The 27,901-nt window shown below is 46.6% G+C and overlaps 1 protein-coding gene and 1 pseudogene across 1 annotated transcript; one reads left to right on the top strand and one right to left on the bottom strand.

The window, feature by feature from the left end:
- Nucleotides 1-2,594: 2,594 nt before the first annotated feature.
- ISL2 (ISL LIM homeobox 2) lies at nt 2,595-7,569 on the bottom strand. The gene is made up of 6 exons (XM_030317833.1): nt 7,512-7,569; nt 6,474-6,663; nt 5,931-6,193; nt 3,865-4,148; nt 3,115-3,282; nt 2,595-2,711 (listed from the first exon to the last, which is right to left on the bottom strand). The coding sequence occupies exons 1-6, from the start codon at nt 7,567-7,569 to the stop codon at nt 2,595-2,597; spliced, it is 1,080 nt and encodes a 359-aa protein (XP_030173693.1).
- Nucleotides 7,570-18,616: 11,047 nt separating this feature from the next.
- Nucleotides 18,617-19,536, top strand: LOC115517125 (annotated as a pseudogene).
- The last annotated feature ends 8,365 nt before the right edge of the window (nt 19,537-27,901 follow it).

The raw sequence follows: 27,901 nt of genomic DNA, 5'->3' as shown, positions 1-27,901 counted from the left end.
AATCAAAAGTTTTCCAAAGTAAGATTTCTTGGAAGTTTAGCCTGCTATCCAATGGCCAGCCAGTAGGTAAGAGAAAATAATCTATATTTCTGTTTGGGAAGGAATGGTCTAACTTAAGGGAGCAAAGCCTCAAAGAATCTAACCCTGATTATTAAAACCGTTTCTAGGCACTTGAGAGGTAAAGCTGGTCCTCATTAACCCTATGTATCTCCTCCCTTATCTCTTAAGTCTGCAGCACCATTTCCTAAATCCCGAAGAAAGGGAATGTTCTCTTCAAATTTTGTGCTAGCATCACCTTGACTTTGAGGAAGTAAAATATAAATTTGGCTTGAGTTTCCCACCTCCCATTTTCTTTCAATAATTGACAGCTAGTCTTCCAGTTTTCCATTTCTAATGGGGGAGAGGGAGGTGACGGAATCCTGCCCTCAGCTCTGCTGAAAAACCTACAGTGGCCTCTGGCCATCCAAGCAGCCCACAGTTTTAACAGAAGGCACCTACTCTTCTATCCAGAGACCACAGCTGCCGCTCACATTTTCCCTTACCAGACTCTACCTGAGATATCCCCTATTCACGGCATTGCTCTTTCAAAACAAATCCTGGACAAAGAAGGATATGCTTGGGGTCATTTATCTCGAGGGACGAGAAAACGGAAACCCAATGCCAGAGATTCTTCAAGAGTAGTGGATTGACTGGTAGGGTGGCAGTTTCCTGAGTCCACCAAGTGAGGCCTGGTCAGAGGAAAAGAACTGTCCCAGGCTGCCAAAGGGTTAAATATTTGTTAAGGGTAAAACCTGAGCCTCCTGTTTTTTGTGCTTGCCCGGGGGCCTGCTGGAGATTCAGTATCTCTCGGTTATTTCCTGCGATCACTAAAGCCAGTTTTCAAGAAAACAAGTCGCAGGGGTTTGAAATGTCACACCAAGTGACCTGGGCACGGCATATCCAGGGGCCATTCCCAGCCCCCTCCCACCCGGGCTATCCCCCGCCTCCTGCATTTCGGGTCTGGAAAGAAAATAAACCAAGGACACGCCAGACTGGTTCTGGGTGGACTTATTTTCCCGGGCAGCCACGATCCTAGCGGGGGCTTGTTGTGGCTCCTTCAGTGTATCGCTTGCAGGTGATGCCAAACGAAGATAAGGAGCCGCCGCCCGGCCTTCTCCTCTGTCTAGACAGGGGAATTAATAAATGCAGCGAGATTGATCACGTCGCGCATCCACTCTGGGGACAGCGCCGAGGGTGAGCCGTCACAGCCCCCCTGTTCGCCACGGGCCCGCGGGCTCTCTGGTCGACGGCATGGCCCGAGTGGCAGGCGTGCGAGGCGCCCTGGACAGGGGGTTCGGAAAAGAAGCGCCGGAAGGGCCCGAATGCACCGGCCGAAAATGCAGCGAGCGGTGGAGGCTCGGCCTTTGGGGGTGCACCGGACTGGGTTCTGCTCCAAGAGCAGAGGCAAAGCTGAGGGTACGAGACGCCCTCGCGAGCCTGACCGCAGGCTGGAGTCCGCCGAACTGCCGCTAACCGAGCATCGCAGGTTTCCCGCTCAAACGAGGTTTCCCCCCACTGCCCCGCGGACCTCGGCCTCGAAACGCCCGGGACCGGGGAAGGGTGGTGGGCAGTGCAGACAGAGCATGGCCTGGAGCAAGGGGCACGCGCCGACTTCCGGGAGGGCCGCCGCGCTTTCTAAAGCGCCAGCCAGGGCCGCCGGGGGGCGCACAGACCCAGCCCCGCCCCCCCCCCAACAGCGCCCAATCCCCGCCGGGCCAGCCCCCCGGCCGCGCGGGAGCCCCGAGGGCAGCGGCGCGCGAGGCGCGGGCACAAGCAGCTGGGCCCACCCATGGGCACCCGCGGCGGGTTCTGCTCGGCCACTGTTTCGTTGAAACAAGCTCCGAGCCCCAACCGGCGCTCGTCCAGCCCTCCCGCTGTGCCCACAGCACACAGCAGCAGCATCGCATCGGGTTATTATTATTTTTTATTAAGATCAAAATATCCATCCCACTGTGAACTGGCTGTTCTTACAATAAATAACAATAACTTACGTTTTGTTCGGCAAAGGCTCACACACTCTGTCCTCCGTCGACTGATAATTTAAAACATTTTCAGGAAAGTCTCGTTTCTACTTTTTTCCGGCAATCATGCGCTTTGGGGATTGAGTGTTCCATTGGATTGTCCCCGCTTAGAGCCCAGGCAAAGCTGCCTGGGAGCGCGGGACCGGCTTGGGGTTGGAGCCCGCCTGGGCGAGTTCTGGGGGTGGCCCGGCGCCAGATGGGCCCTGCGCGTTCTCCGCGGGTAGGGGGCGCGGACAGAGCGGCGGCAGCCACGCAGAGCGAGGGAAGAGAAGAGGGCAGAGCTAACTCTAGTAAATCCCAAATTCTGGTTTTGAAAAAATAAAAGTTCTTGGATCAGGGCTCTCCGGTCTGGTGAAAGCAGGTTGCATCCTGGCGCTTTGGGCTGTCCTGACTGCTTCTCTGTCCTCTCTCTTTAAATAACAATAATAATAATTACAAAGGCGAGAGAGTTTTCGGAGCTGGAATGGCCAGAGCATGGGTGAGTCTCATGCAGGGAGCATGCGAGGTCCGCGGGCTGGCGAGGATGGGGTCCCCTCACGTCTCCACAGGACTCGGCACCATGCTGTTGGGGGTGTCCGGGAGCTGCGAGGACAGGGAGGTCACATCGCTGCCGGAGGAGTTGCCTAGCGAGCCAGACTCAGAGAAGGAGACCTGGGGATGCAGAGACACCAGGAAAAGGCAGGTGAAGAGATGCCAGAGCTGGTGCCCCCAGACCGTGTGCTCTGAGTTGAGGGTGTCCCTTAGGGACAAGCCACCGGCTGGGAGCAAGCCCTTCGGGGAAGTGGGCCAGGTCCCCAAGCGCACTCTAGGGTATTAGGGCGAGAGCTGGAGTTGGGTTAATCCCTCTACCTGCCTCTTGAGGGCTTTAATCCAGGGAGACTTGCTTTAGAGCAAATTATGTATGGGCGGAGGTGCAGTTGCAGTCCCCCCCAACGCATGCCCCCTCTCATTGTCTACGACAGGCCCCTGGGAAGTACCCCCTTCCCACCTCCGCCCAACGGCCAAATCCCACCCCTCGGAGTAGAGAGGTCAGGTGGGTAGGGCAGGACCTCACCAGCTGCTGGAAGGCGGGTTGGTCCAAGTCACTCTGGAGGGCAAATTCGCTGAGGGCTTTCCACGGTGGCTGGTACGTCTGCACCTCCACTGCGCTGCCCTGAACAGCACTCTCGTGGCGGATGGGGCTGCCCGCCACGAGGGGCGTCCCGGTCAGTCCTTGGAGGCTCTGAGGAACAAGTGGAAGTGGAGGTGAGGGCCGCTCAAGTTAGGCCTTACCTCTCCCGCCGCCTTTGGCACCGAGGCCCCAGGCATTGGCCCAAGATATGGGTCCTGGTTTGGGGGGAGACGCACATTCCACCGTACCCAGGTGAGCCCTCCCTCCCCAGTTAAGATGCCCCGGACACAGAACCTCCACCATAGTCCAGCCTCAGCGTTGGCAGCCAACAGAACAAAGGGATTTGAGGCCTGTATTCCCATTTTTCAAGAGGAAAAGTGTTCAAACCAAGCCATGCCAAGAGGACACAACCCGCCGGGACTAGCAGGAGATGCATAACCATGCCTCCTGCGGCTTGGAGCTGTGCCAGCTCAGGTCTGCCGCTGGAACAAGGAGGAGACCCAACATCAGGTACAATCATTATTGAGCCTTAATCCCCAAGGTAAGCCTTTCTCTGAACGCACAAACAAACGCTTTTGGAGAGTCCAGTTGCCCCTGGATGTCCCCAGAGCCCGCCCTGAAAAGGGCACCCAGATGCTGCCCCGAGAACTCGAGGCCCCACCTGACCCGCTCCTCCGCTGCACGGTCCCTCACCGTCTTGTCGTTGTGTTGCTGCTGCTGCAGCTGCTTCATGAGGATGGATTTCTTCTTGTCTTTGCAGCGCTTGTTCTGGAACCAGACGCGGATGACCCGTGGGCTCAGGCCCGTCATCTCCACCAGCTGCTCCTTCATGAGCGCGTCGGGCCGCGGGTTGGCGGCATAGCACGTCCGCAGAGTGTGCAGCTGCTTCTCGTTGAGCACCGTCCGCACGCGGGTTGTCTTCTCCGTCTGTTTGTGCACGTGCGGGCGCAGTGAGGGCTGCCGGCCCGACGCGGGGTCTGCGAGGACAGGCGGACAAGACGTGAGAGAGGGGCCGCCACCCGCCTGCCCCGTGCCCCACCTTGCGGCGGCTGAGCCCTCCGAGGCTCTATTTCGTTCCTTTTTCTATTCCGTTGATTTCGTTTTATTGTTCGTCTCCCTTTCCAATTGTTCGCCCTACCCCGAGGGAGCTCTGCATTTTCGTCCCTTCCCTAGTTCCCCGATCGGGCTGCCCCGCAGCGCTGTCCCCGGAGCTCCATCAGGGCGTGGGAGTCCTGCGCTACGCCGGCTGCGGGAGCCGGGTGGCCGCTCCCGGCTGTGCCTCCTCCACTTACCCGACCCTAGGAATGCCCGTTTGGGCCCTGCGGGACGAAGGAGGCCCTCCGGAAGAAGTCGGAGTTTCAGAGGAAGAAGAAGGAGGAGCTCCCGGGACTCTGAGGGGGAAGGGGACCGACAGGGGCCCAGAGCGCCGCGCAGCTTTGGGGTTAGGGGGCTTGTCTCCCGCTCTTGGGGGCCTGCGAGAGCCATTCCTCCTCGTGCAGAGACCACTGGGACAAGGCCGCGAAGACCCAGCCTGGGGTGCGGACGGTCCTCAAGGGACCAAACGTTCTTCACTGCCAGCTCTCCAGCCTCAGCTCTTGGGTCTCCTCGTTCAAGGCTCCAGCTTCCCTGGCCCGGCGCAGCTCACCCTCCCGGCCCGAGCGCAGCGGCTAGCATTCTCGCTTGGCGTTGGGAACTCTCAACCCCGGGTAAATAGCGCCTGACCCCCGCGCCGGCAGCCTGAAACCCGTAACACACAAAAGGGAGTACCTCTGAGACCCGAAATCCGGTGCACTCAACACCAGCTTCATCCTGTTTCACACTCCCATCCAAACTAGGTCCACACACCCATGGATATATGCTGCACTGTTTCAATTTATATCCTCCTTCAGGCATTTCTAGGTCTGAATAAATATTTACAAATAGTCCATCCAGCTCAATTTCCTCATTCTATAGGAGAGGCAAGAGAGGACCAGAGAGGGGAGGAACACTACAAGACCACAGAGCACCCAGAGGCTCAGCCAGATCTGGAGATTGGTGCTTCAGGTCTGTGGCTGCCCAGCCTGGGGGCACCATCCTGCCCACTAACCACACACTCAGACCGCATCTCTGGGAAGCTCCTGATTTGCACCCAGGGCATCATCCCTTGAAATGTTTTCTATGACCTCAAGTCCACTGTGCCACCACACCCTCCCCACGGAAGAAGCACTCTGCTAAGTGGTTCATCAAACTGGGTCTCAAAACACAAATACAGACACCGGCTCTTTGTTGGGGCGGCTGGCCTGCTAGTTGGCGGAGCCCAGGCCCAGTTCTGGGATGGGAGATGTATTCCTTACACACATACCCCCAGGCAAACCTAGCTTTCCTCTCTGGCAGTAACACATAGTGCTTGTAATTCCCCATACAAGTTTCCCAGACAGGCACTGCTAAGATTCTGTTGTCATTCACGCTCCTACTCCTGGCAGACCGTCCCACATATTCCTGATCATGGAGAACACAATTTTCGACAATTCCCCGCATGCTCACACACTCCTACACACAATCCCTGTTCATGTTGATCCACAAACGATCCCCCTCCAACACACACACACTCTCCTGTGTTCCTACCCACAGATCTGCACTCACACAGAAACACACAATCCTGGCAAACGGAACCGCGCACGAGTGACAGCTTTTCGTCCGAGCAAAAGCACTCCGGTAACACACACTCGCACGTGCACTCACAACAGCGCAGGGGGCGCCGGGCCCCGCGCGCGGCTTACCTGGCAGATGCAGGCCTCGGGCGCCCGGGAGCGGGCCGGGGCTGCGCGGGCTGCCGGCAGCGGCGCGCTCCAGCAGGAGGCCGTGGTCGGCGCGGCAGAGCAGCTCGTGCTCCCGCAGCGAGAACTCGTCGCCGGGCAGCAGCTGGCGGCTGCACACGGAGCAGCGGAAGCACTCGATGTGATACACGCTGTCCCGCGCCCTCATCACCAGATCGCTGCTGCTGAAGCCCACCTGGCACTTGGCGCACTTGATGCCGAACAGCCTGCGGGCCCAAGGCGCGGTCTGTGTCAGCGAGGGGCCTGAGGCCCGCCTCGCCTCCCGGTCTGCGACCGGCTCCGGGCACGCGGGCCCAGGACGCTTTGTGGCCCACAGGGAGCTTGCGGGGACCGACCCTCGGGGAGTTCGCAGGCCCAGACGCTCACGGCGGCACACGTTCGGAGTAGGAGTGGCCTTCTCTCCAGGCTGGGGAGCGCAGACAAGCCGCCACCCCCAGCCCCAGCCCCAGCAGGCGGTAGCTGAGCCCCGGCTCTCGCCGGCCTCACCTGACATAGTCCCGCTTGCAGTAGGTCTTCCCGTCTCTCACGAAGCACGTGCACGTCTCGTCCAGGTACTGGCTGCACTCGGCGCACTTGAGGCAGGCGGCATGCCACTCCAGGTCGGGCGACACCCGCAGGATAAACTGGTCGTGGATCTGACTCCCGCAGCCCACGCACATGGCCGTCCCGGGCTTCTCTGCCAGGGAAGGGCGCGGGACCCGTGTCAGGCCAGGCTCTCCGGACCCGGTCTGGGCCTCGGCCACGCCAACCCCAACCCAACCCAACCCGCTCGCTCCCTCGTTCCCTTTCAAGAATTTCGACTACAAGAAGGAAGTGGGCTTTCTAAACGTCCAAACAATTGGAAACGAAAAAACAAAACCTTCTGAATTTGCGGAGGCTTTTTGTCTCCTCTCCACCCCCAATTTTTTTTCCGCTACTACATTCATTTGGACACAGTCATTTTATTGATATATCTTGTAACTAAAAGCTAATACGTAGGGGGGAAGAAAGAATAAAAAGACATTTAAGCACTGCGGACGCCACCGCATCAATACTGAACGGTGATGTTCCGGCATTTCCGTCCACACACTCCCTCTTACAGCGACTCCCTCCAATCCCAACACAGACACATCAGCTTTCATCGGAGTCTCCTCTCATCCTCTCTGACATTTCTTAAATATCCCATATCAAGCTAGAGAAATCTGCCTTCTTGGAAAGGCCAAAAAAGACATGCAAGCAAGGAAAAGAGCCCATATTCCCCAATCAAACCTAGTTGCCCTAGCGCAAAACAGAAGCAGATTTCACAACCTGAGGTCAGCCTAGCAGCCTAACATTGAGAAAGAATGTTTAATAGTAAATTAAAACAACAGGATTCCAAAGGACAAGTGGCCTGCAGGAGACATGCATTCGTTTTGTTTTTTTTCTCTCCCAGTGTCCTGTCAAATAGAAGCCACTTGTAGAATCCGCTAAACATTCTTCTGCATTAGAAATAATGCATATTAAACACATACACATACACACCCACATATAGAGAGAAAGACTTACTCTTGGAATGATCCCCCATAGCACCCAGAAAAGGATAATGAAAAATAATATCCACCATGCAGAAAAGAGATGTGCGCAAAGTGTGCGGGCAGGGGCAGAAGGACGAGGGTCGCGCGCCCAGCCTCGGCTCTTTGGTAACTAACTCCTCCTGCCCCGCTGAGTTGAAGGAGCGATTCCGCACCGGCCCGCACGCAGCATGACGTCAGCACGCACTCGCCCGGGGCCGGAGCTGGGGGCGGGACCTGTGGCGTCATGAAGCTTCCCCAGAACCTCGGGGGATGCGGGGGAAGTAATGGGGACCTGGGGGCTGTAGGGCGGGGTGACTTGGGTGGAAGGCGAGGGTGACGGGGGATTGGCTGCAAGGAAATGGACAAACCCTGATTGGCCTGGAGTGAACAATGGAGCGCAGCCCCCACGTCCGAAATCTACAAGGATCCTCTCTCCCGCCCCCGGTCGGGCTATCCCTGCTGGACCTTGCGTCACCGCCGAGCTGGCTCCGCGGCCACCGCAGCTCTGAGCTTCCTCATGGATTTGCCGGGCAGTCTCCGCAGGCGTGCCCGAGCGGGGTGATGGATACCTGGGGAGGGGGTGGGGACGGGGGGGGGGAGGCCTCTCCTTTAAATGCTCCCTACTTTCACAAATAAAAAAATTAAAAAATCCACTCTTTTGGAACGAGAACTAGGGGAAAGGGAGGTCTGTTTGGACATAACCATCACCGTCCAGCCGATCACCTTTCTCCTCTCGTGCGCCTTTGTCCTCAGGGTACAAGCTAGAGAGAGAAGTTAGGGAACGACCACTGGCGTTTGGATAAACTCTTTTTAGACTTCCCCCATCCGCCCGCCTGTGGAAAACTTCTCCAAGTTGGAGCATTAGATGGGTAGCGCCAGAACGCAGAATTCGAAGACGCTTGTCGGATCCTGATTCGAGCCTTGACTTGCATTTGGAGGTTTGGCGGGGTGTGTGTGTGTAAGGGAGGGGGGTAATTTAACACGGACTCCCCCCATCTTTTCCCCACCCGAATAGCACAGCTCCTTCTAGGAACAATGCTGGGGTCGAATGTATGTCCTACTTCCCAAATAAGCGATTTTTATAAGCTCTTCTGTTTGATTTCACAAACCAACTGCAACGCAAATAATCAGAAACAAATGTAGCGCGCGGGGTAATATACTATCTGTGCACTGGTTTGTCGGTCCCTAGAAAACCCAAGATTTGGAGCAGAATCCAAGCATTTCTTTCTTTCAAAGAAATCGCTGTGGGTTTTGTTTGAAAGGGTTCAAAGACTGGCCCATGAATTATAAATAACATATATCTAACCATGATGGCTGTTGTTTTCCCTTTAAAAGGTGTACCAAGAACTTGGTGCGCGCCTTGGGGTAAAATGTCAGACCGTGGCCCTGGTGCCCGCGGGCGGGTCGGCCTGAGGGTGCGGTCGAGCGCTGCGGCCTTTCTAATAAAAATCTGTCTGTTTGGCCTCAAGCTCTCGGTTGCTCTCTGGGAAAGGGGTGCAGCCAAGGGTGCAGGGAGAGACTTTGCGGAGAGTTCGTGCTAGGCCCTCCATACACACCAAACTCGCTACTTGACAATGGTCCACGCACAGCCAGAGAGCGCCCACCCGCCGCCCCCGAGCTGTGTCTAGTGCTTCACGCCGGCAGTCCCGTCGTCCCGCAAGGCTTTCGATCACCGCCACTACCTTTGAAACATCTTGTCACCAGTCTGGTTCTTCCGCACAGAAGATTCGATCGCTCTGCTGACAAGCCATTTCTTGCGTCTTTGGCTACTAGCTCCCACAAAGGGCGCTCACCCTGGGTGTGTACGGAGCAGGTCGGGGATGAGGAGGATGATGCGTTTGAATATGTTTTTGTAAATAAATGGCGTTGAGGAGCCAGGGGAAGGGCAATCTGCGCTTGTATCCTCACCAGGCTACTCTGTGACCTAATGCATCTTATTTTACTTCTCTGTCCCTCAGTTTCCTCATGTGTAAAATGGGGAATAAAATAGTAGCTATCTCTACTATTGTAAGAATTAAACGATTCTCTGGAAAAGGCTTAGAACGACACTTGACTTATACTAAGTGTGCAATACGTGTTAACTGTGATAATTATCATTATGGCTATATCTTTGTGTTGGGAGCCTCTGTGTATGCTGTGTCTTTCCTGCATGGGTGCCTGTGTGTGGAGGAGAGGTCTAAATATGTCTGTGTGTATATCATCTGAAGATTTCTTTGTATATCTCACTGTGCATTTACTCTGTGTGTCTGCTGTGGGGTGGAAAATCAAAAAGTGTGGCTTGAGTGTAGTTTGCATACAGGTGATGTCTGTGTACCTGGGTATGCAGTCCTGAAATGGGGGCATGAGGTGAGCATATTGGTGAGCTAGGCTGTGTGCCTGGGCCATGAGCTTCCTCCTTAGGCCACTCTAAGCCTCTCCTGGTTTCCAGCATCTGGCCAGGAGCAAGTGACTAGTCAATAACTCAAGTTTGAAGGCCACCAGGAGAGGATGCCTCCAGCAGAATCTTAGGCCTGGACTTTAACCCTCTTCTGCCAAGAAGAGAAATTTATCACCACCTGGAAAAAAACAATCTTTGAGGCCATCTTAGGGGGAGGGGAGAAATAGTCACCTCTCCTGGAATGCCAGGAAGCCAAGTCAAGAATTAATATTTGTTCAGACCCTACCAAGTGCAAATCCCCTGTTATTAGCCTACCAAATCATGTTATGACATGGGCAATATTAGACTCATTCAATCCCCAAGGAAACTGAGGCTTCCTGAGCAGACATGACTGTTTCCAGTCACAGGGTAAGTCAGAGCTGACATTCAAAGCCAGGTCTGCCTGGTTCCATCTCCCTTGCTTCTTTCAATGTGGCCGCTGAAGACCCACAGAGGTATGGTTCTACCACTCACCCCCTTCACCTCTCTGGAGCTGTAAAGCCAGCAACCTGTTTCAGGGTCCCTCAATGTGGGTCTCCTGGGTCATAGCCACCCCTGGGAGACCAACGCAAGTGTGGGAGAAGAGAAAACAGAGAAAACTCTTACCCTGGCACAGCCACAGGGCACCATTGACCTGGCCCTGCCCTTGTTCTCTGCCTCCTGGCGGCTCCCAGGGTGCCCTTCTAGGGGAGGCAGGGGCCACAACACTCTGCACATCCCAGGCTACCACAAGCAGGAGACCTGGATGCCTGCTTTGCTGGGCTCTGGAACACTGTCTTCCCTTAGTAGAAATAGCAGCTTGAGGTCCGTAGCTCTTCATTATCCCATAAAACTAGCCCCAGCTGTGACCCTCCTCTTGGGAAGATTTCAGAAGCACAGAGAAGTCCCCTGAATTCCATCTCCCCAAATCTCCTCACCCCACCACTGCTGCCTAAAACTCTGCTCACAGTTCCAATAAAAGGTCAGCTTACTGTGCAAAGATCCTTAAGAAAGAACAGAATAACAGGTGGTCATTCATACTACAGTGATAGTGGCTCTTTCCCTGGGAACGAGACCTGAGAGAAGGAGCAGGAAAGCACAAGGCCCCAGGGTTGGGAGGTGGGTCACCAAAGCAGACCAGCTGGCAAAAAACCCACTTTTATTATTTTACAGTTTTGCTTAGTCAGTCCTCCCATCCTTCCTTTTCTTCCTTTTCTTCTACAGTCTAGAACTGGAAAGCTGGAAGAGCCTTTAGAGCCTCTCTCTTCCAGGTCTGTGTTTGACAGAGAAGAAACAGACCACTGGAGAAGGTGGTCATCCTCTCTCTGACTGTCCATGAAAGGACAGATCCTGCTTGGGGCGCCCAGACAGCTCCCCCACATGCACACACACACACACACACGAACACATGTGCACATGTGCATGTATATATGCACACACACATGCACGCCCACACATGCACACACATACACACATGCATGCATGCACATGCACACATATGTGCACACACATGCACACACATACTGGACTTCCTTCCCCACTAACTGCCTTCCAGATCTTACCCACTCAAGAGACCCTCATCTGCATAAAGATGTTTTGTCTCCTTGTTTCCATGGAATCACACACATGGGGAGGAATACTGGGTATAACCTACATCTTCAACAGCAGCATCATAATAGCTATCATATCGGCCTCTTGCTTGGGGCCCCCTTCACACACATGGCTGCCCTTATACTCACATTTCTAGAAAGAAGTTACTATTGTTTAAATTATCCCTACTTCACAGATGAGGAAACTGAGGCTTGGAGAGGTTAAGTAATTTGTCCCAGGTTACAAAGCTGGCAGAGCCTTTGAACAAGCCTCTCTGCCTCCAGATCCTGCTTATGGAATCATTACACCATCTTGCTTCCTGATCATTCACAAAGGGGATGCCACAGGAATGATGCCCACCCAACACAAAGGAAATTGATGCCAGTGAAAAGGGCATTAATCTCTACCATGAGTATCAGAAAGGAAACCGAAGCCCAGAGACCTTGCACCCAGCATGTGAGTGACAGAGATGGAGCTGGAAGCCAGGGCTCTTCCTGCTAGCATCCCTGGGGATGGGGTTCTACCCTTGCCCATCTGAGGACCAGCCCACCTGGCCCTGCCATGGCCGTAGGCCTCTACTTTTCTCCCAAGGCAGTTGGAGATGTGTAGAACAGGAAAAAGAGGCCTCAGCATTCACATCATCACCCACCATCCAGTTCTGAGAACTCAGCTTTGGTGTGGCAGTTGGGCACCAAGCTTCAGAGAAAGCAACTAAGACCTGAGAAAAGGAAGAAACTTGACAAGACTCTAGGCCTTCTGACAGGCAAACCTGTGCTCTCATCTGAGGCTCTATCACCTGCCTCCCACTGACTTCCTTTGAGCAAACAGCCACCCAATGGCACTGCTGGGCCCCTCCCTTCCCCTGAACCCTTTCTATCTTCCCTGACGCCCACTGAGCACTTGCGGCAGGCTGAGTCCTGGGCTAAGGTATTGCAGACCATATCATTTAACACCCAGGTTGTCCATGAAGCCAACCCTGCCTCTAAGGCATTGAGGTAGGTTTTATAGTCATCTTTCAGCAGCTCAGAAATGAATAAACCAGTAACTGTCACATGTTAAAACAACTAGTAAGAGGTGGTACTGAGACTCAAACCCATGCCCTCGCTAGTCCATGAGACTAGTTACAAACTTGTGCTTTTGAGTCTGCCCCAGATGGGACAGTGGACATGTGTCAAAGTCATTCTGTATTAAGAAAACCATGGTCTATATCACTCTTTTCCTTGGGAGATCAATAAGATAATTATAGAAGGATGAGAAAAATGAACCCTTTTTAAAAACATAAGGGAGCTTTGTTTCTTTCCAAATCACACCCTGAAGGCAGCTGCAGGGAGAACCATCAGCTCTAGATTTTCAGGGAGAAGGCCAGGGGAAGGAGTTGTGCTTGGCAGTTTGGGGAAAAGTTGCATATTTCCTATCTTTCCAGAAGGGGGAACCCTCGCCACCTTGGCATGGCCTGGGAGTGCTTCTGAGCAGTCTGGCCCAGCACACTGGTGTTCCTGTCTTCTGCCAGCCCACATCCTCATGGGGCCTCCCTTCTAGTCACTTAGAACGAATCCCTTCCCTTACTGAGATCCAGGTAGTGGGTAAAATGAGAAAGATAAGAAGGGAAGGAAAAAGGGAGAGACTGAGCTCCAAAGAGAAATAGATGCACCAAAGCAGGATCAGATGGTGGTTTTGCAGCGAGGCCAGCCTTTTGCAAATGGGCCAGGCTTCAGGCTGGGGCCCTGGATGGACAGGGTGTGCTTCACTGAAACAGATAACAGGTAGAAAAGAGAGGAAGATAATGGTAAGTGACAAAGAGTCTCTCCTTTGACCAAACTCCAGGTGGGCTCCTCTGAGCCCTTTTTCAACTACGTCTCAACCTTGAACAAAACACTGACATGGGTTCTGACAGCTCAAGGCTATATCCACAGGACCACCCTACCTGCCCACCCCCCCCACCACTCCCTAAATGCCTTCCTAAGAAAACTCAAGGCTGTCAAGAGAATTTACTGTTTGTTTCTGTCAACATCTGAAGATAGGGCCCTTGTCTCCCAGCCTCTTTGGGAGGGAAGAACCTACCTTGGATAAGCAGTTAGCAAACCCACATGGGTTTCTCCTGAACCAACCCCTACTTCCTGCTTTTTGTACTTTTTCACTTCTCTGACTCTCCTGAACCCCCGTCCCCTCCCCTCCCTATTCCCTCATTCTCCCTTTAAAACAGTCACTTCTGTACAAGTCAAAGTTGAGTTCAGTGCACATGGGACTCTGCCCTGTTATTATACTATATTTCTGACTAAAATCAGTCCTTGCCACTGTACCTAGTGTCCGGCTTTGTTTACCTTTGACTAGGGGTCAGCACCGTGACCTAGACTATAACAGGAACACAAAGGAGGGACCTAGAATAGAATGGTTGGAAAGTCTTCCTGGAGCCCATGGCATCTCATCTGAGCCCTGTAGGATGAGTATGATTCTTCCAGACCAAAAAGGAGAAAGGAAGAGGGAACGGTTTTGCAGAGAGAGGAAGGAGGTGTGTGAGTCATGTGCATTTTGGGGGAAATGTGAACCTGGAGTCAGGAATGATTTGGGCAGTGGCGGACACCATCCACAGCAGGTCCAGGTAGCTGGGTTGTCACAGAGGAGACAGATGACAAAAGACTGAAAGAGAAGTTTGGGTTAGACTGCAGGAAGCCTCAAATGCCAGGCTGAGGAATTCTGATGGCATTCTTTCGGCGAAGGAGAACTGTGATCCTGATGTAGTGTAAAGAAATTCAGATGGGGAAATGGCATGAACATAGCTGTTCTGTGGAAAGATGAACACATGGATGAATCAAGCAAGGCAGGAAATAAACGGGACACAAGTCAGGAAGGTGTGGGAGGAAGTGAAGGAAGAAGATGTGCTTGTGGACTTTGGGCCAGCCCCTCTCTCTCCTTAGAAATGGACAGGCTAGGAGAAAGCCTGATTTGGAAGAGGGGTGCATAGTGACCAATCAATCTCAACCATTTACATGGGGCAATGGGAAGAATCTCTATATGTAATCCTGAGGAAAGTGGAAAAGAATATCACTGCCTTGTAACTTACTTGCTAAAGATATTGAAAAAATATATCTGGGTTCAGATCCAGACCAGCATCATAGGGAACAATCCTATATTGCGAATTGTATCTTCCTGGGGTGGGAGTAGACTTCAGGTTTTTTCTGCTGTGCTATTCTGGGCCAGTGCCCTGAAGTCAGAGAATGTAGGCATAGAATCATATTTGCCCTGACTCATGTGGTCCTAGCATTTTCCTTTAGCAGTATTTCTAGATTCAAATTAGAGGAAGTGTCAGCTATCTGCTTGACTTGAACTTTAGTGATGCCTATTTTTCATTTTATTTCCCCAGCAGGAAAACTGAATATTGTAATAGGCTCCTCCCACTGCATAGATGTGGGTGTTTAGGTTTTGCAGACTTTGGGACCCATTTCCAGCCCCCTTACCAATCATAGATGCTTGCCTTTTATGATACTAAAACAAATGGATAATCATTTATTGTATGCCCTCAAATGTGAGGATGCCTCTTCACAAAGCTATTGTCATAACCTTTAAAGGTTTTGAAGGATGTCTTTTATTCTCTCCAACACACATTCATAAGACGCTAAATGCGTGTGTTTTTTTTCTCAGACCACAGACTTTTCAAAGACCACAGACTTATGTCTTATTTTGTCTCTTTGTCACCTTAAAATAAACTAGGAATTATAAATGACACCAAATATTTGGCTATTGTCAAAGCCCATCCAGCAACGATTTTTCAAAAGAACACAGATAGGATCCTCTTTCACTGGAAAACATCTTCTGAAGGCTAGAGTTACCAGCAAATTCCAAAAATAGATAAAAAATGAGATAATAGAATCTGGGTTGTCACCTCTTGTCCAATGGGATTATCTGATGTCTAATCATGGACAGATTGTGATTAATGTGATTGTGGATGGGGCATTAATCCGATTCAGGAGGGAATCCAGTCAGATTTTCATCTGCTCCAAATGTGTAATTGGTTTGGAGGCAGCAGCAAAGCAGCTTGTACCAGATTTTGCCGCATCACGGTGATGAGGTCTATTTTGATCAGCTTGAGTTATGGGCAATATAAATTATTTATAGCCACTTTAGACATGCCTTATACTTGTAAAGACCTTCAAAACAAAATAACATTCCTCTTGCTATTGTAGGAATCTCATTCAGCTGAATCTTGAAGCCCATAGCTTGTAAAAAGTTAGGGAGAGAAAAGATTATAGGCCAGTAGGCTCATCATCAAGTACTGACTGAACATTGCAAGGAACCAGAGGTTGAACCAGACTATAGAGGAGGCCAACTGTTGTATACAGAATGGTCTTGGCCCAAAAGGATTTTGCTGTCGCTGAGAAGAGAGACCCAGACTCAGGAAAGCACAAGCATCCACAGAAAGCAGTATGTGGTGAGGCTCATTCAAGCTGAGCATAAAGCAGAATTCCTTCTGAACTAGGCAAGTTTCATGAAAGTGGTGGGATTTGAGCTGGGTCTGTAAAGGAAAGAAAGCTTCCACTGTAGCCTGTGAGTGAGGAGGGAAAGTGCTGGGGGCAAAAGCTGGCATGCACATGAACACTGGGTACAAGGAAGGATGGTCTGGGTGGAGGGAAGGGGAGATACTATTATTTATTGAGCAGTTACTATGTGCTATGGATGGTTCTTTTTTCATCTCCTTCATTCCTCGTGTATCAGCAGGGTGCTTTGGGCTAATAGAAAGCCCAGTTAAAAGTAATACCATAAACAGGAAATGAGCAGGCTCAAACAACAAGCACAGAGATAGGGCAGACTGTACAGTTGGATGACCCAGGGCTTCAAAGGTGTCATCAGCAGGTTTTTTTCTGTTTCCCTGTTCTAGTGTCAAGAGACTCAGCTCCATCCTAGGGATGGTTCTTATGGTCACAGAATGGCTGCCAAAATACCTGGGACCATATACCTCCTTGTCTGTGACCAGCAGGAGAAGCTGGCTTTCTGGGGCTCTCACCAAAGGTCAAGAAAGCTTCTTTTCAGAATCTCCCAGAAAACCCATTTTCTGTTTGACCCAAACTGGCTTAGATACGCCTATTCCTGATCCAATAACTGATAGGGAGTCAGACTCCTTTGTTGGCTTAGACTAACTAGTACAGGCACATACACACCACCACTGGTGTGCTGATAAATGTTTAAGCAGAACTGGCTCTCTAGGAGCACCTGGGTGGCTCACTCAGTTGACTGTCCAAGTTTGGCTCAGGTCATGATCTCTCAGTTCATTAGTTCAAGTCCCACATAGGGCTTTCTGCTGTCAGCCTGTCAGCAGACAGCCTCTGTCTCCACTCTCTGTGCCCCTCTCCTGCCTGTGCACTCCCAAAAATACATAAATATTTAAAATTTTTTTTTTCAAAGTTTATTTATTTTGGGGACAGAGAGAGACAGAGCATGAACGGGCGAGGGGCAGAGAGAGAGGGAGACACAGAATCGGAAACAGGCTCCAGGCTCCGAGCCATCAGCCCAGAGCCCGACGCGGGGCTCGAACTCACGGACCGCGAGATCGTGACCTGGCTGAAGTCGGAGGCTTAACCGACTGCGCCACCCAGGCGCCCCGCAAAAATACATAAATATTAAAAAAAAACAACTGGCTCTCTAGGAAAGAACTTGTACATATACATATATGAGTATTATAAATTTATTTATACAAAGAAGTATAGCAAAGAATTTACAAATAATAATAAAATATGCAATACGCTGTACTGTAAATTCCATATAGCCAATTGATTCTTATAGAATGCTTTCAATGATTTTCACCAAACTTTTGCTAACTTATGATTGCATAATTAAGTAAGTAAATATCTTTCCTATAACCTAGCAATAAACAATTATAAAAATATACTACAATTAATTTTTTTGAGAGAGGGGTAGAGAATGAAAGAGAGAGAATCTTAAGCAGGCTCCACACCCAGCATGGAGCCCGATGTGGGGTTAGATTTCATGACCCCGAGGTCATGACCTGAGCTGGAATCAAGAGTCAGACGCTTAACCAACTGAGCCACCCAGGCACCCCTACAATTAATATATTTTACATGAAAATGTTTAAAACCCTGGTGCTAAGTCAACAGGAAATGTAAAAAGTCTATGTGAAGAAAACTTTCTTGACTAGGGCCAGGTGGAAAAAAAAACAAAAAACCAAAACACATAGAGTACCACAATATGGTCCAGTATACCATTATTTCTATGATGTCAATTTTGCTCCAATTAATCTATAAATGTATAAATCTATAAATGTAATTTGGCATGCCACAAATATAATTAAATTGCCAATGGAATTTGACATAATAATTCTAAAGATAAAATGAAAAAAGAAGTGTGTGAGAATAGTGAGGAAAGTTTATAAAAGAAGAGAAACGAGGGGTGTTTCTCCCTACTAGATATTCAAATGCATTATAAAGTTCTAATAATGAAAACAGTTTTATATTAAAGGAGAACTTGGCAGATTAAAAAAAATTAATGTTTACTTATTTTTGAGAGAAAAAGACAGAGCATGAGTAGGAAAGGGACAGAGAGAGAGGGAGACACAGAATCTGAAGCAGGCTCCAGGCTCTGAGCTGTTAGCACAAAGGCTGACAATGGGGCTCAAACCCACAAGTGGGGAGATCATGACCTGAGCTGAAGTCAGACGCTTAACCTACTGAGCCACCTAGGTGACTCAGAGATAGCAGGCAGATTTAATATAATGTATTGAAAAGACCAAAATCAAACTTTTGGTTTGATATGATTCAGGAGAAAGGCAAACAATTTTCAGTATATATTATTGGTACATTTGAAAAAAATTAAGTCAGACCTCTCTGCACCACATCATTTACCAGAACCTTCTTCAGATGGATTAAAAATTTAAATGTAATGGCAAAAACACAAAGATACTAGACTAAAATATATGTGACTCTTCCTGTAACTTTGGGATGAGGATGGGCCTTCCTAGTGGCACAATAAAGGTAGAGTCCAGGTGGGAAAGACCAATGGATTTGACCACATAATACTGCAATGATTGTTGTTCTTTCCAGGCATCCTCACGAGGGTGACATAGTCTTTAAACCCTGCATAGAAATCCCTGATGAACCACCATGATGCCCAAGGAAGACAGAGTGACCTGAAAGTCCAACTACTTCCTTAAGATAACCCAACTTAAGACCATCCAAAATGCTTCATTGTGGGAGCAGACAACATAGATTCCAAGCAATGCAGCAGATCCGCATATCCCTCAATGGGCAGGCTGTGGTGCTGATGGGCAAGAACACCGTGACGTGCAAGGCCATGTAAGGGCATCTGGAGAACAACCCAGCTCTAGGAGAAACTGTTGCCTCATATCTGGGAGGATTATGGGTTTTGTGTCACCAAGGAGGACCTCACTGAGAACAGGACGTTCTGCTGACCAGTAAGGTGCCAGCTGCCACCCATGCTGGTGCCATGGCCCGAGAAGACCTCCTTCTTTCAGGCTCTAGGCATCACCACTAAAATCTCCTGGAGCACCACTAAAATGCAGCTGATTAAGACTGGACACAAGGTGGGAGCCAGCAAACCCACACTGCTGAATATGCTGAAAATCTCCCCCTTCTCCTTTGGGCAGATCATCCAGCAGGTGTTTGACAATGGCAACCTTTGAAGTGTTTGACATCACAGAGGAAACTGCATTCCCGCTTCCTGGAGGTTGTCCTCAATGTTACCAGCATATGTCTATAGATAGGTTACCCAACTGTTGCATCAGCGCCCTATTCTATCATCAGTGGATGCAAATGGGTCCTGGCTTTGTCTATGGAGACTGATTATACCTTCCCACTTGCTGAAAATGTCGAGGCCTTCTTGGTTAATCCATCTGCATTTGTGGCTGCTGCCCCTGTGGCCACAGCCCCAGCCAAAGTTGAAGCAACAGAAGAGTAAGAAGAATCCAATGAAGATCTGGGATTTGGTCTCTTTGACTGATCACCCAAAACAACCAATTGAGCCAACTTTATTTGTGAAACAAGAACCTAAAGTTTTACTTCTTTTACCAAAAAATGCAATGAATGTTTATTATTTATGACAAGTGGGATGGTGCCCTTACAGAAAAAGCCTTAATGTATTGATGACTTAAGTAATTAAGTCATTCTTCAAAACAAGAATGCTAACAAAAAAATGGGCTACAAAGAAGAAAAAATCATGATCAGTTATACATGGAAAAATGATTGTCTCAGTACAAATTCAGTAGCTTAAAATAACACCCATTTATTATATCCCTGTTTCCATAACTCAAAATTCTGGGCATGGCTTAACTAGGTTCTCTGCTTGGGGTCTTACAAGGCTGAAATGAATGTGTTGGGTGGGCTGTGCCACACATAGGGAAGGATATGCTTCCAGGCTCCCAGACTGGTAGTAGAATTCATTTATTTGCAACTTTACTTCATGATAGCTTGCTTCTTCAAAGTCAGTAGCACAACAAGAGAGAGAGAGAGAGACTGAGCAAGAGAGCAAGAGAATGAGATCAAGAGAGAATCTGTTGAGTCTCCATCTTCAGGCAGCCCTTTTAAAGGGTTCACCTAATTGAGTAAGGCCCACCAGTTTTGATGAACACAAAGTCAACTGATTAGAACTTCACTTACATCTGCAAAATCCTTTCATTTTTGCTATAGTTGTCAGAAAAAAGTTACAGCCATTCAAGGGGGAGGGGATTATACAGGGTTTAGATCTTTGGGGATTACCTTAAAGTGTACCCACCACATTAATAATGAATGAAAAGCAAATCAAAGCATGGGGAGGAGCCAAGATGGTGGAACAGCATGGAAGTTTTTTGTGTGTCTTGTGTCCATGAAATACAGCCAGACCAACACTAAACCATCTTACACACCTGAAAAACTGATTGGAGGGTTAACACAACAATCTGCACAACCTGAACCACAGAATTCAGCAGAAAGAGAAAAAATTCATTTTTATTTTCAATTTTTATTAAAAATATTTTTCTTTAATTTTTATTACTATATTTTTACTTTTGTGTAAATTTTTTCAAATTCTGTTTTAGTTCCATCATTTTATTTTAGTCTACTTCAGTGTATTCACCCTTTCAAATTTTCAAACTATTTCCTTTTTTCTTTTTCTTTTTTTTCTCTTTTGTTTCTTTTCTTTTTCTTGAATGAAGAAAGAGAAAAACTTCATTTTTACTTTCAATTTCTATTAAAAATATTTTTCTTTAATTTTTTACTATATTTTTTGCTTTCATGTAAATTTTTTCAAATTCTATTTTACTTCCATCATTTTATTTTAGTCTACTACAGTGTATTCATTTTTTCAAATTTTCAAACGATTTTTTTCTTTTTTAAATCTTTTTTCTCTTTTTTGTTTCTTTGCTTTTACTTGAATACAGAAAAAGAAAAAATTCATTTTTATTTTTAATTTTTATTAAAAATATTTTTCTTTAATTTTTTCTACTATATTCTTTACTTTTGTGTATAGTTTTTCAAATTCTATTTTACTCCCATCATCTCATTTTAGTCTACTTCAGTGTATTCATTTTTTCAAGTTCTCAAACGATTTCCTTTTTTTTTCTCCCCCCACCTTTTTTTCTCTAATCTGTCAAACCACTTTCAACACCCAGACCAAAACACACTTAGGATCTAGCATCATTTATTAGATGTGTGTGTGTGTGTGTGTGTGTGTTTAATTTTTAAATTTTAATATTTTTTAATTTAAATATTTTTTAATTTTAAGTTTTCGACCTCATGAATTCCTTTTCTCCCTTCAAAAACAACAAAACAAAGGAATTCACCCCAAAAGAAAGAGCACGAAGAAACGACAGACAGGGACTTAACCGACACATATACAAGCAAGATGTCTGAACCAGAATTTAGAATCACGATAATAAGAATACTAGCTGGAGTCGAAAATAGATTAGAATCCCTTTCTGCAGAGATAAAGAAAGTAAAAACTAGCCAGGATGAAATAAAAAATGCTATAACTGAGGTGCAATCACGAATGGATGCTGCAGCAGCAAGGATGGATGAGGCAGAACAGAGAATCAACGATATAGAGGACAAACTTATGGAGAATAACCAAGCAGAAAAAAGGAGGGAGATTAAGGCAAAAGAGCATGATTTAAGAATTAGAGAAATCAGGGGCGCCTGGGTGGCGCAGTTGGTTAAGCGTCCGACTTCAGCCAGGTCACGATCTCGCGGTCCGTGAGTTCGAGCCCTGCGTCAGGCTCTGGGCTGATGGCTCGGAGCCTGGAGCCTGTTTCCGATTCTGTGTCTCCCTCTCTCTCTGCCCCTCCCCCGTTCATGCTCTGTCTCTCTCTGTCCCAAAAATAAAAACGTTGAAAGAAGAAAAAGAAAAAAAAATTAAAAAAAAAAAAAAAGAATTAGAGAAATCAGTGACTCATTAAAAAGGAACAACCTCAGAATCATAGGGGTACCAGAAGAGGAAGAGAGAGAAGTAGGGGTAGAAGGTTTATGTGAGCAAATCAGAGCAGAAAACTTTCCTAACCTGGGGAAAGACACAGATATCAAAATCCAAGAAGCACAGAAGACTCCCATTAGATTCAACAAAAACTGACCATCAGTAAGGCATATCATAGTCAAATTCACAAAATAGTCAGGCAAGGAGAGAATCATGAAAGCAGCAAGGGAAGGTCCTTAACCTACAAGGGAAGACAGATCAGGTTTGCAGCAGACCTATCCACAGAAACTTGGCAGGCCAGAAAGGAGTAGCAGGATATATTCAGTGTGTTAAATCAGAAAAATATGCAGCCAAGAATTCTTTATCCAGCAAGGCTGTCATTCAAAATAGGAGAGATAAAAAGTTTCCCAAACAAAAATTAAAGGAGTTTGTGACCACTAAACCAGCCCTGCCAGAAATGTTAAGGGGGACTCTCTGAGGGGAGAAAAGATAAAATAAAAATAAAAATAAAAATAAAATATATATATCAAAAGCAACAAAGATTAGAAAGGACCAGAGAACACCACCAGAAACTCCAACTCTACAAGCATCACAATGGCAATAAATTCATATCTTTCAATACTCATTCTAAATGTCAGTGGACTCAATGGTCCAATGAAAAGACCTAGGGTAACAGAATGGATAAGAAAACAAGATCCATCTATATGCTGTTTACAAGAGACCCACTTTAGACCTAAAGACACCTTCAGATTGAAAATAAGGGGATGGAGTACCATCTATAATGCTAATGGTCAACAAAAGAAAGCTGGAGTAGCCACACTTATATCAGACAATCTAGACTTCAAAAAAGACTGTATCAAGAGATGCAGAAGGGCGTTATATCATAATCATGGGGTGTATCCACCAAGAAGACCTAACAATTGTAAACATTTATGTGCCAAATGTGGAAGAACCCAAATATATAAATCAATAAATCACAAACATAAAGAAACTCATCGATAGTAATACCATAACAGTAAGAGACTTCAACACCCCACTCACAGCAATGGACAAATCATCTAATCAAAAAATCAACAAGGAAACAATGGCTTTGAATGACACACTGGACCAGATGGACTTAACAGATATATTCAGAACATTTCATCCTAAAGCAGCAGGATATACATTCTTCTCCACTGCACATGGAACGTTCTCCAGAATAGACCACACCCTGGGACACAAATCAGCCCTCAGCAAGTACAAAAAGATCGAGATCATACCGTGCATATGTTCAGACCACAATGCAATGCACAACCTCGAAATCAACCACAAGAAAAAATTTGGAAAGGTAACAAATACTTGGAGACTGAAGAACATCCTACTAAAGAATGAATGGGCTAACAAAGAAGTTAAAGAGGAAATTTAAAAGTATAGGGAAACCAATGAAAATGCTAACACCACAACCCAAAACCTCTGGGACGCAGCAAAGGCAGTCATGAGAGGAAAGGATATAGCAATCCAGGTCTTCCTAAAGAAGGAAGAAAGATCTCAGATACACAACCTAACCTTACACCTTAAAGAGCTGGAAAAAGAACAGCAAATAAAACCCAAAACTACCAGAAGACAAGAAATAATAAAGATTAGAGCAGAAATTAATGCTATCGAAACCAAAAAAACAGAACAGATCAATGAAACCAGAAGCTGGTTCTTTGAAAGAATTAACAAAACTGATAAACCACTAGCCAATTTGATCAAAAAGAAAAAAGGAAAGGACCCAAATAAATAAAATCAAGAATGCAAGAGAAGAGATCACAACCAACACAGCAGAAATAAAAGCAATAATAAGAGAATATTATGAGCAATTATATGCCAACAAAATGGGCAATCTGGAAGAAAGGGACAAATTCCTAGAAACATATACACTACCAAAACTGAAACAGGAAGAAATAGAAAATTTGAACAGACCTATAACCAGTAAGGAAATCAAATCAATAATCAAAAATCTCCCAACAAACAAGAGTCCAGGGCCAGATGGCTTTCCAGGGGAATTCTACCAAACATTTAAGGAAGAGTTAACACCTATTCTCTTGAAGCTGTTCCAAAATATAGAAATGGAAGGAAAACTTCCAAACTCTTTCTATGAAGACAGCATTACCTTGATTCCAAAACCAGAGACTCCACTAAAAAAGAGAACTATAGACCAATTTCCCTGATGAACATGGATGCAAAAATCCTGAACAAGATACTAACCAAGCGGATCCAACAATACATTAAAAAAATTATTCACCACGACCAAGTGGGATTTATACCTGGGATGCAGGCTGGTTCAATATCCACAAAACAATTAACGTGATTCGTCACATCAATAAAAGAAAGAACAAGAACCATATGATCCTCTCAAGAGATACAGAGAAAGCATTTGACAAAATACAGCATCCTTTCTTGATAAAAACCCTCAACAAAGTAGGGATAGAAGGATCATACCTCGAGATCATAAAAGCCACATATGAATGACCCAACGCTAATATCATCCTCAATGGGGAAAAACTGAGAGCTTCCCCCCAAGGTCAGGAACAAGACAGGGATGTCCACTCTCACCACTGTTATTCAACATAGTATTGGAAGTCTTAGCCTCTGCAATTAGACAACACAAAGAAATAAAAGGCATCCAAATCAGCCAGGAGGAGGTCAAACTTGCACTCTTCACAGATGACATGATACTCTATATGGAAAACCCACAAGATTCCACCAAAAAACTGTTAGAACTGATTCATGAATTCAGCAAAGTTGCAAGATATAAAATCAACACACAGGAATTAGTTGCATTCCTATACACCAACAATGAAGTGACAGAAAGAGAAATCAAGGAATCGATCCCATTTACGGTTGCACAAAAAACCATAAAATACCTAGGAATAAATCTAACCAAAGAGGTGAAAAACCTATATGCTGAAAACGATAGAGAGCTTATGAAAGAAATTGAAGACACAAAAAAATGGAAAAAGATTCTATGCTCCTGGATAGGAAGAACAAATATGGTTAAAATGTTGATACTACCCAAAGCAATCTACATATTCAATTCAATCCCTATCAAAATAACACCAGCATTCTTCACAAAGCTAGAACAAATAATCTTAAAATTTGTATGTCACCAGAAAAGACCCTGAATAGCCAAAACGATCTTGAAAAAGAAAACCAAAGCAGAAGGCATCACAATCCCAGACTTCAAGCTATACTACAAAGCTGTAATCCTCAAGACAGTATGGTACTGGCCCAAGAACAGACACTCAGATCAATGGAACAGAATAGAGAAACCAGAAATGGACCCACAAATGTATGGCCAACTAATCTTTGACAAAGCAGGAAAGAATATCCAATGGATTCAAGACAGTCTCTTCAGCAAGTGGTGCTGGGAAAACTGGACAGCAACATGCAGAAGAATGAACCTGGACCACTTTCTTACACCATACACAAAAATAAACTCAAAATGGTTAAAAGACCCAAATGTAAGACAGGAAGCCATCAAAATCCTTGAGGAGAAAGCAGGCAAAAACCTCTTTGATCTTGCCCGCAGCAACTTCCTACTCAACAAGTCTCCAGAGGCAAGGGAAACAAAAGCAAAAATGAACTACGGGGACCTCATCAAAATAAAAAGCTTCTGCACAGTGAAGGAAACAATCAGCAAAACTAAAAGGCAACAGACAGAATAGGAGAAGATATTGCAAACGACACATCAGATAAAGGGTTAGTATCCAAAATCTACAAAGAACTTATCAAACTCAACAGCCAAAAAACAAATAATCCAGTGAAGAAATGGACAAAAGACATGAACAGACACTTCTCCAAAGAAGACATCCAGATGGCCAACTGACACATGAAAAAAATGCTCAACTTCACTCATCATCAGGGAAATACAAATCAAAACCATAATGAGATACCACCTCACACCTGTCAGAATGGCTCACATTAACGACTCAGGCAACAACAGATGTTGGTGAGGACGCGGAGAAAGAGGATCTCTTTTGCATTGTTGATGGGAATGCAAGCTGGTGCAGCCACTCTGGAAAACAATATGGAGGTTCCTCAAAAAACTAAACATGGAACTACCCTACGACCCGGCAATTGCACTACTAGGCATTTATCGAAGGGATACAGATGTGCTGTTTTGAAGGGACACATGTACCCCCATGTTTATAGCAGCACTATCAACAATAGCCAAGGTATGGAAAGAGCCCAAATGTCCCTCAATGGATGAATGGATAAAGAAGATGTGGTATATATGTACAATGGAGTATTACTTGGCAATCAAAAAGAATGAAATCTTGCCATTTGCAACTACGTGGATGGAACTGGAGGGTATTATGCTAAGTGAAATTAGTCAGCCAGAGAAAGACAAACATCCTATGACTTCACTCATATGAGGACTTTAAGAGACAAAACAGATGAACATAAGGGAAGGGAAACAAAAATAATATAAAAACAGGGAGGGGGACAAAACAGAAGAGACTCATAAGTATGGAGAACAAACCGAGGGTTACTGGAGGGGTTGTGGGAGGCGGGGTGGGCTAAATGGGTAAGGGGCACTAAGGAATTTACTCCTGAAATCATTGTTGCACTATATGCTAACTAATCTGGATGTAAATTAAAAAAAATAATAAAATTAAATTAAAAAAGAAGAAAAGCAAATTAAAGCATCATGAACGTTCATTTTTGGCATCTCACACTGGCAAAGATTTAAAAAAACAAAAACTAAAAATTCCCAGTGTTGGCAAAGTGTGAGAAAACCTGCCCTATCTCCCTATTGGAGGGAGTGTTGAAGGTTACAACATTCTGAAAAGGCACAACAATCTGAAATGCAGTTTGGCAAAACTCACCAAAGCTTAAAACTCTGCAGTCTTTTTGACACAGCAAACCTTCTACTAGAAACTATTCATGGAAATACTTATGGATAATGTACACAAAGATTTAATCTTGAGGTTGTACACTGCAGCTTTATTTATGATACCAAAAATTTTTTTTTAAAGAAGAGGGGGATAAAAATGAACAAAAGTAAAACACTGGTTAAATAAATTGTGGTAAATCCACATAATGGAAGTGAGCTGAATCACACTGTGTTTTACAGTTTGAGCTCCAGTGCCGGGTACTGCTGGTCAGAATCCAGGCTCTACCACTCAGCGGCTCTGTACAATGGGAATGTATTGTAACCTATCTGAGCCTCAGTTACAAAGATGGAATAATAACAGTACCCACCTTGGGGCTACTGGGTAGCTTTGTCAGTTAAGCATCCAACTCTTGATCTCAGCTCAAGCCTTGATATCAGGGTCATAAGTTTGAGCCCTGCATGGGGTTCTGTGCTGGACATGGAGCCTACTTAATAAAACTATGTTTTTAAATAACAGTACCCACATCAGAGGGCTGTTGTGAGGATTAAATGGCTCACACATGTCACTGTTATGCCAAGTCAGTACTTAATTGTGGAGAAGGAGAAGGTGGGGTGGGGTATGAGGTATGGTGAAATTACCAAACAGCTTATACAAAATAACTCCATTTTTGTTTAAAAATTCAATGATAAACTCAGCAAATGGAATAGAAGGTCATCTTTCAGACTGCTTATTTTCTCTGAGAAGTGGTATTACAGAGGATTTCCATTTTCTCCTTTGTGAGTTTTTAAATTTTCCAGTTGTCCTATACTATATACTTATGACTTTAGAGGGAAAGTATCCAAACTGATTTTTTTAAATGTTTATTTATTTTTGAGAGAGAGATAGACAGGAGCACAAGTAAGGAAGGGGCAGAGAGAGAGGGAGACACAGAATCCAAAGCAGGTCCCAGGCTCTGAGCTGTCAGCACAGAGCCCAACTTGGGGTCCAAACTCACACTCCATGAGATCATAACCTGAGCCAAAGTCGGACACTTAACCCACTGAACCACCCAAGCACCCCATGATTTTTTTTAAAGAAAGGAAAAGTAAGCCCTGAATGATTAAGAAGGCCTCAAGAATGAGGTGGGGA

The sequence above is a fragment of the Lynx canadensis genome, chromosome B3, assembly GCF_007474595.2.
Source record: "Lynx canadensis isolate LIC74 chromosome B3, mLynCan4.pri.v2, whole genome shotgun sequence".
Taxonomy (NCBI): domain Eukaryota; kingdom Metazoa; phylum Chordata; class Mammalia; order Carnivora; family Felidae; genus Lynx; species Lynx canadensis.
The sequence above is the reverse complement of the archived record's forward strand: the minus strand, read 5'-3'. Positions and strand labels throughout refer to the sequence as shown.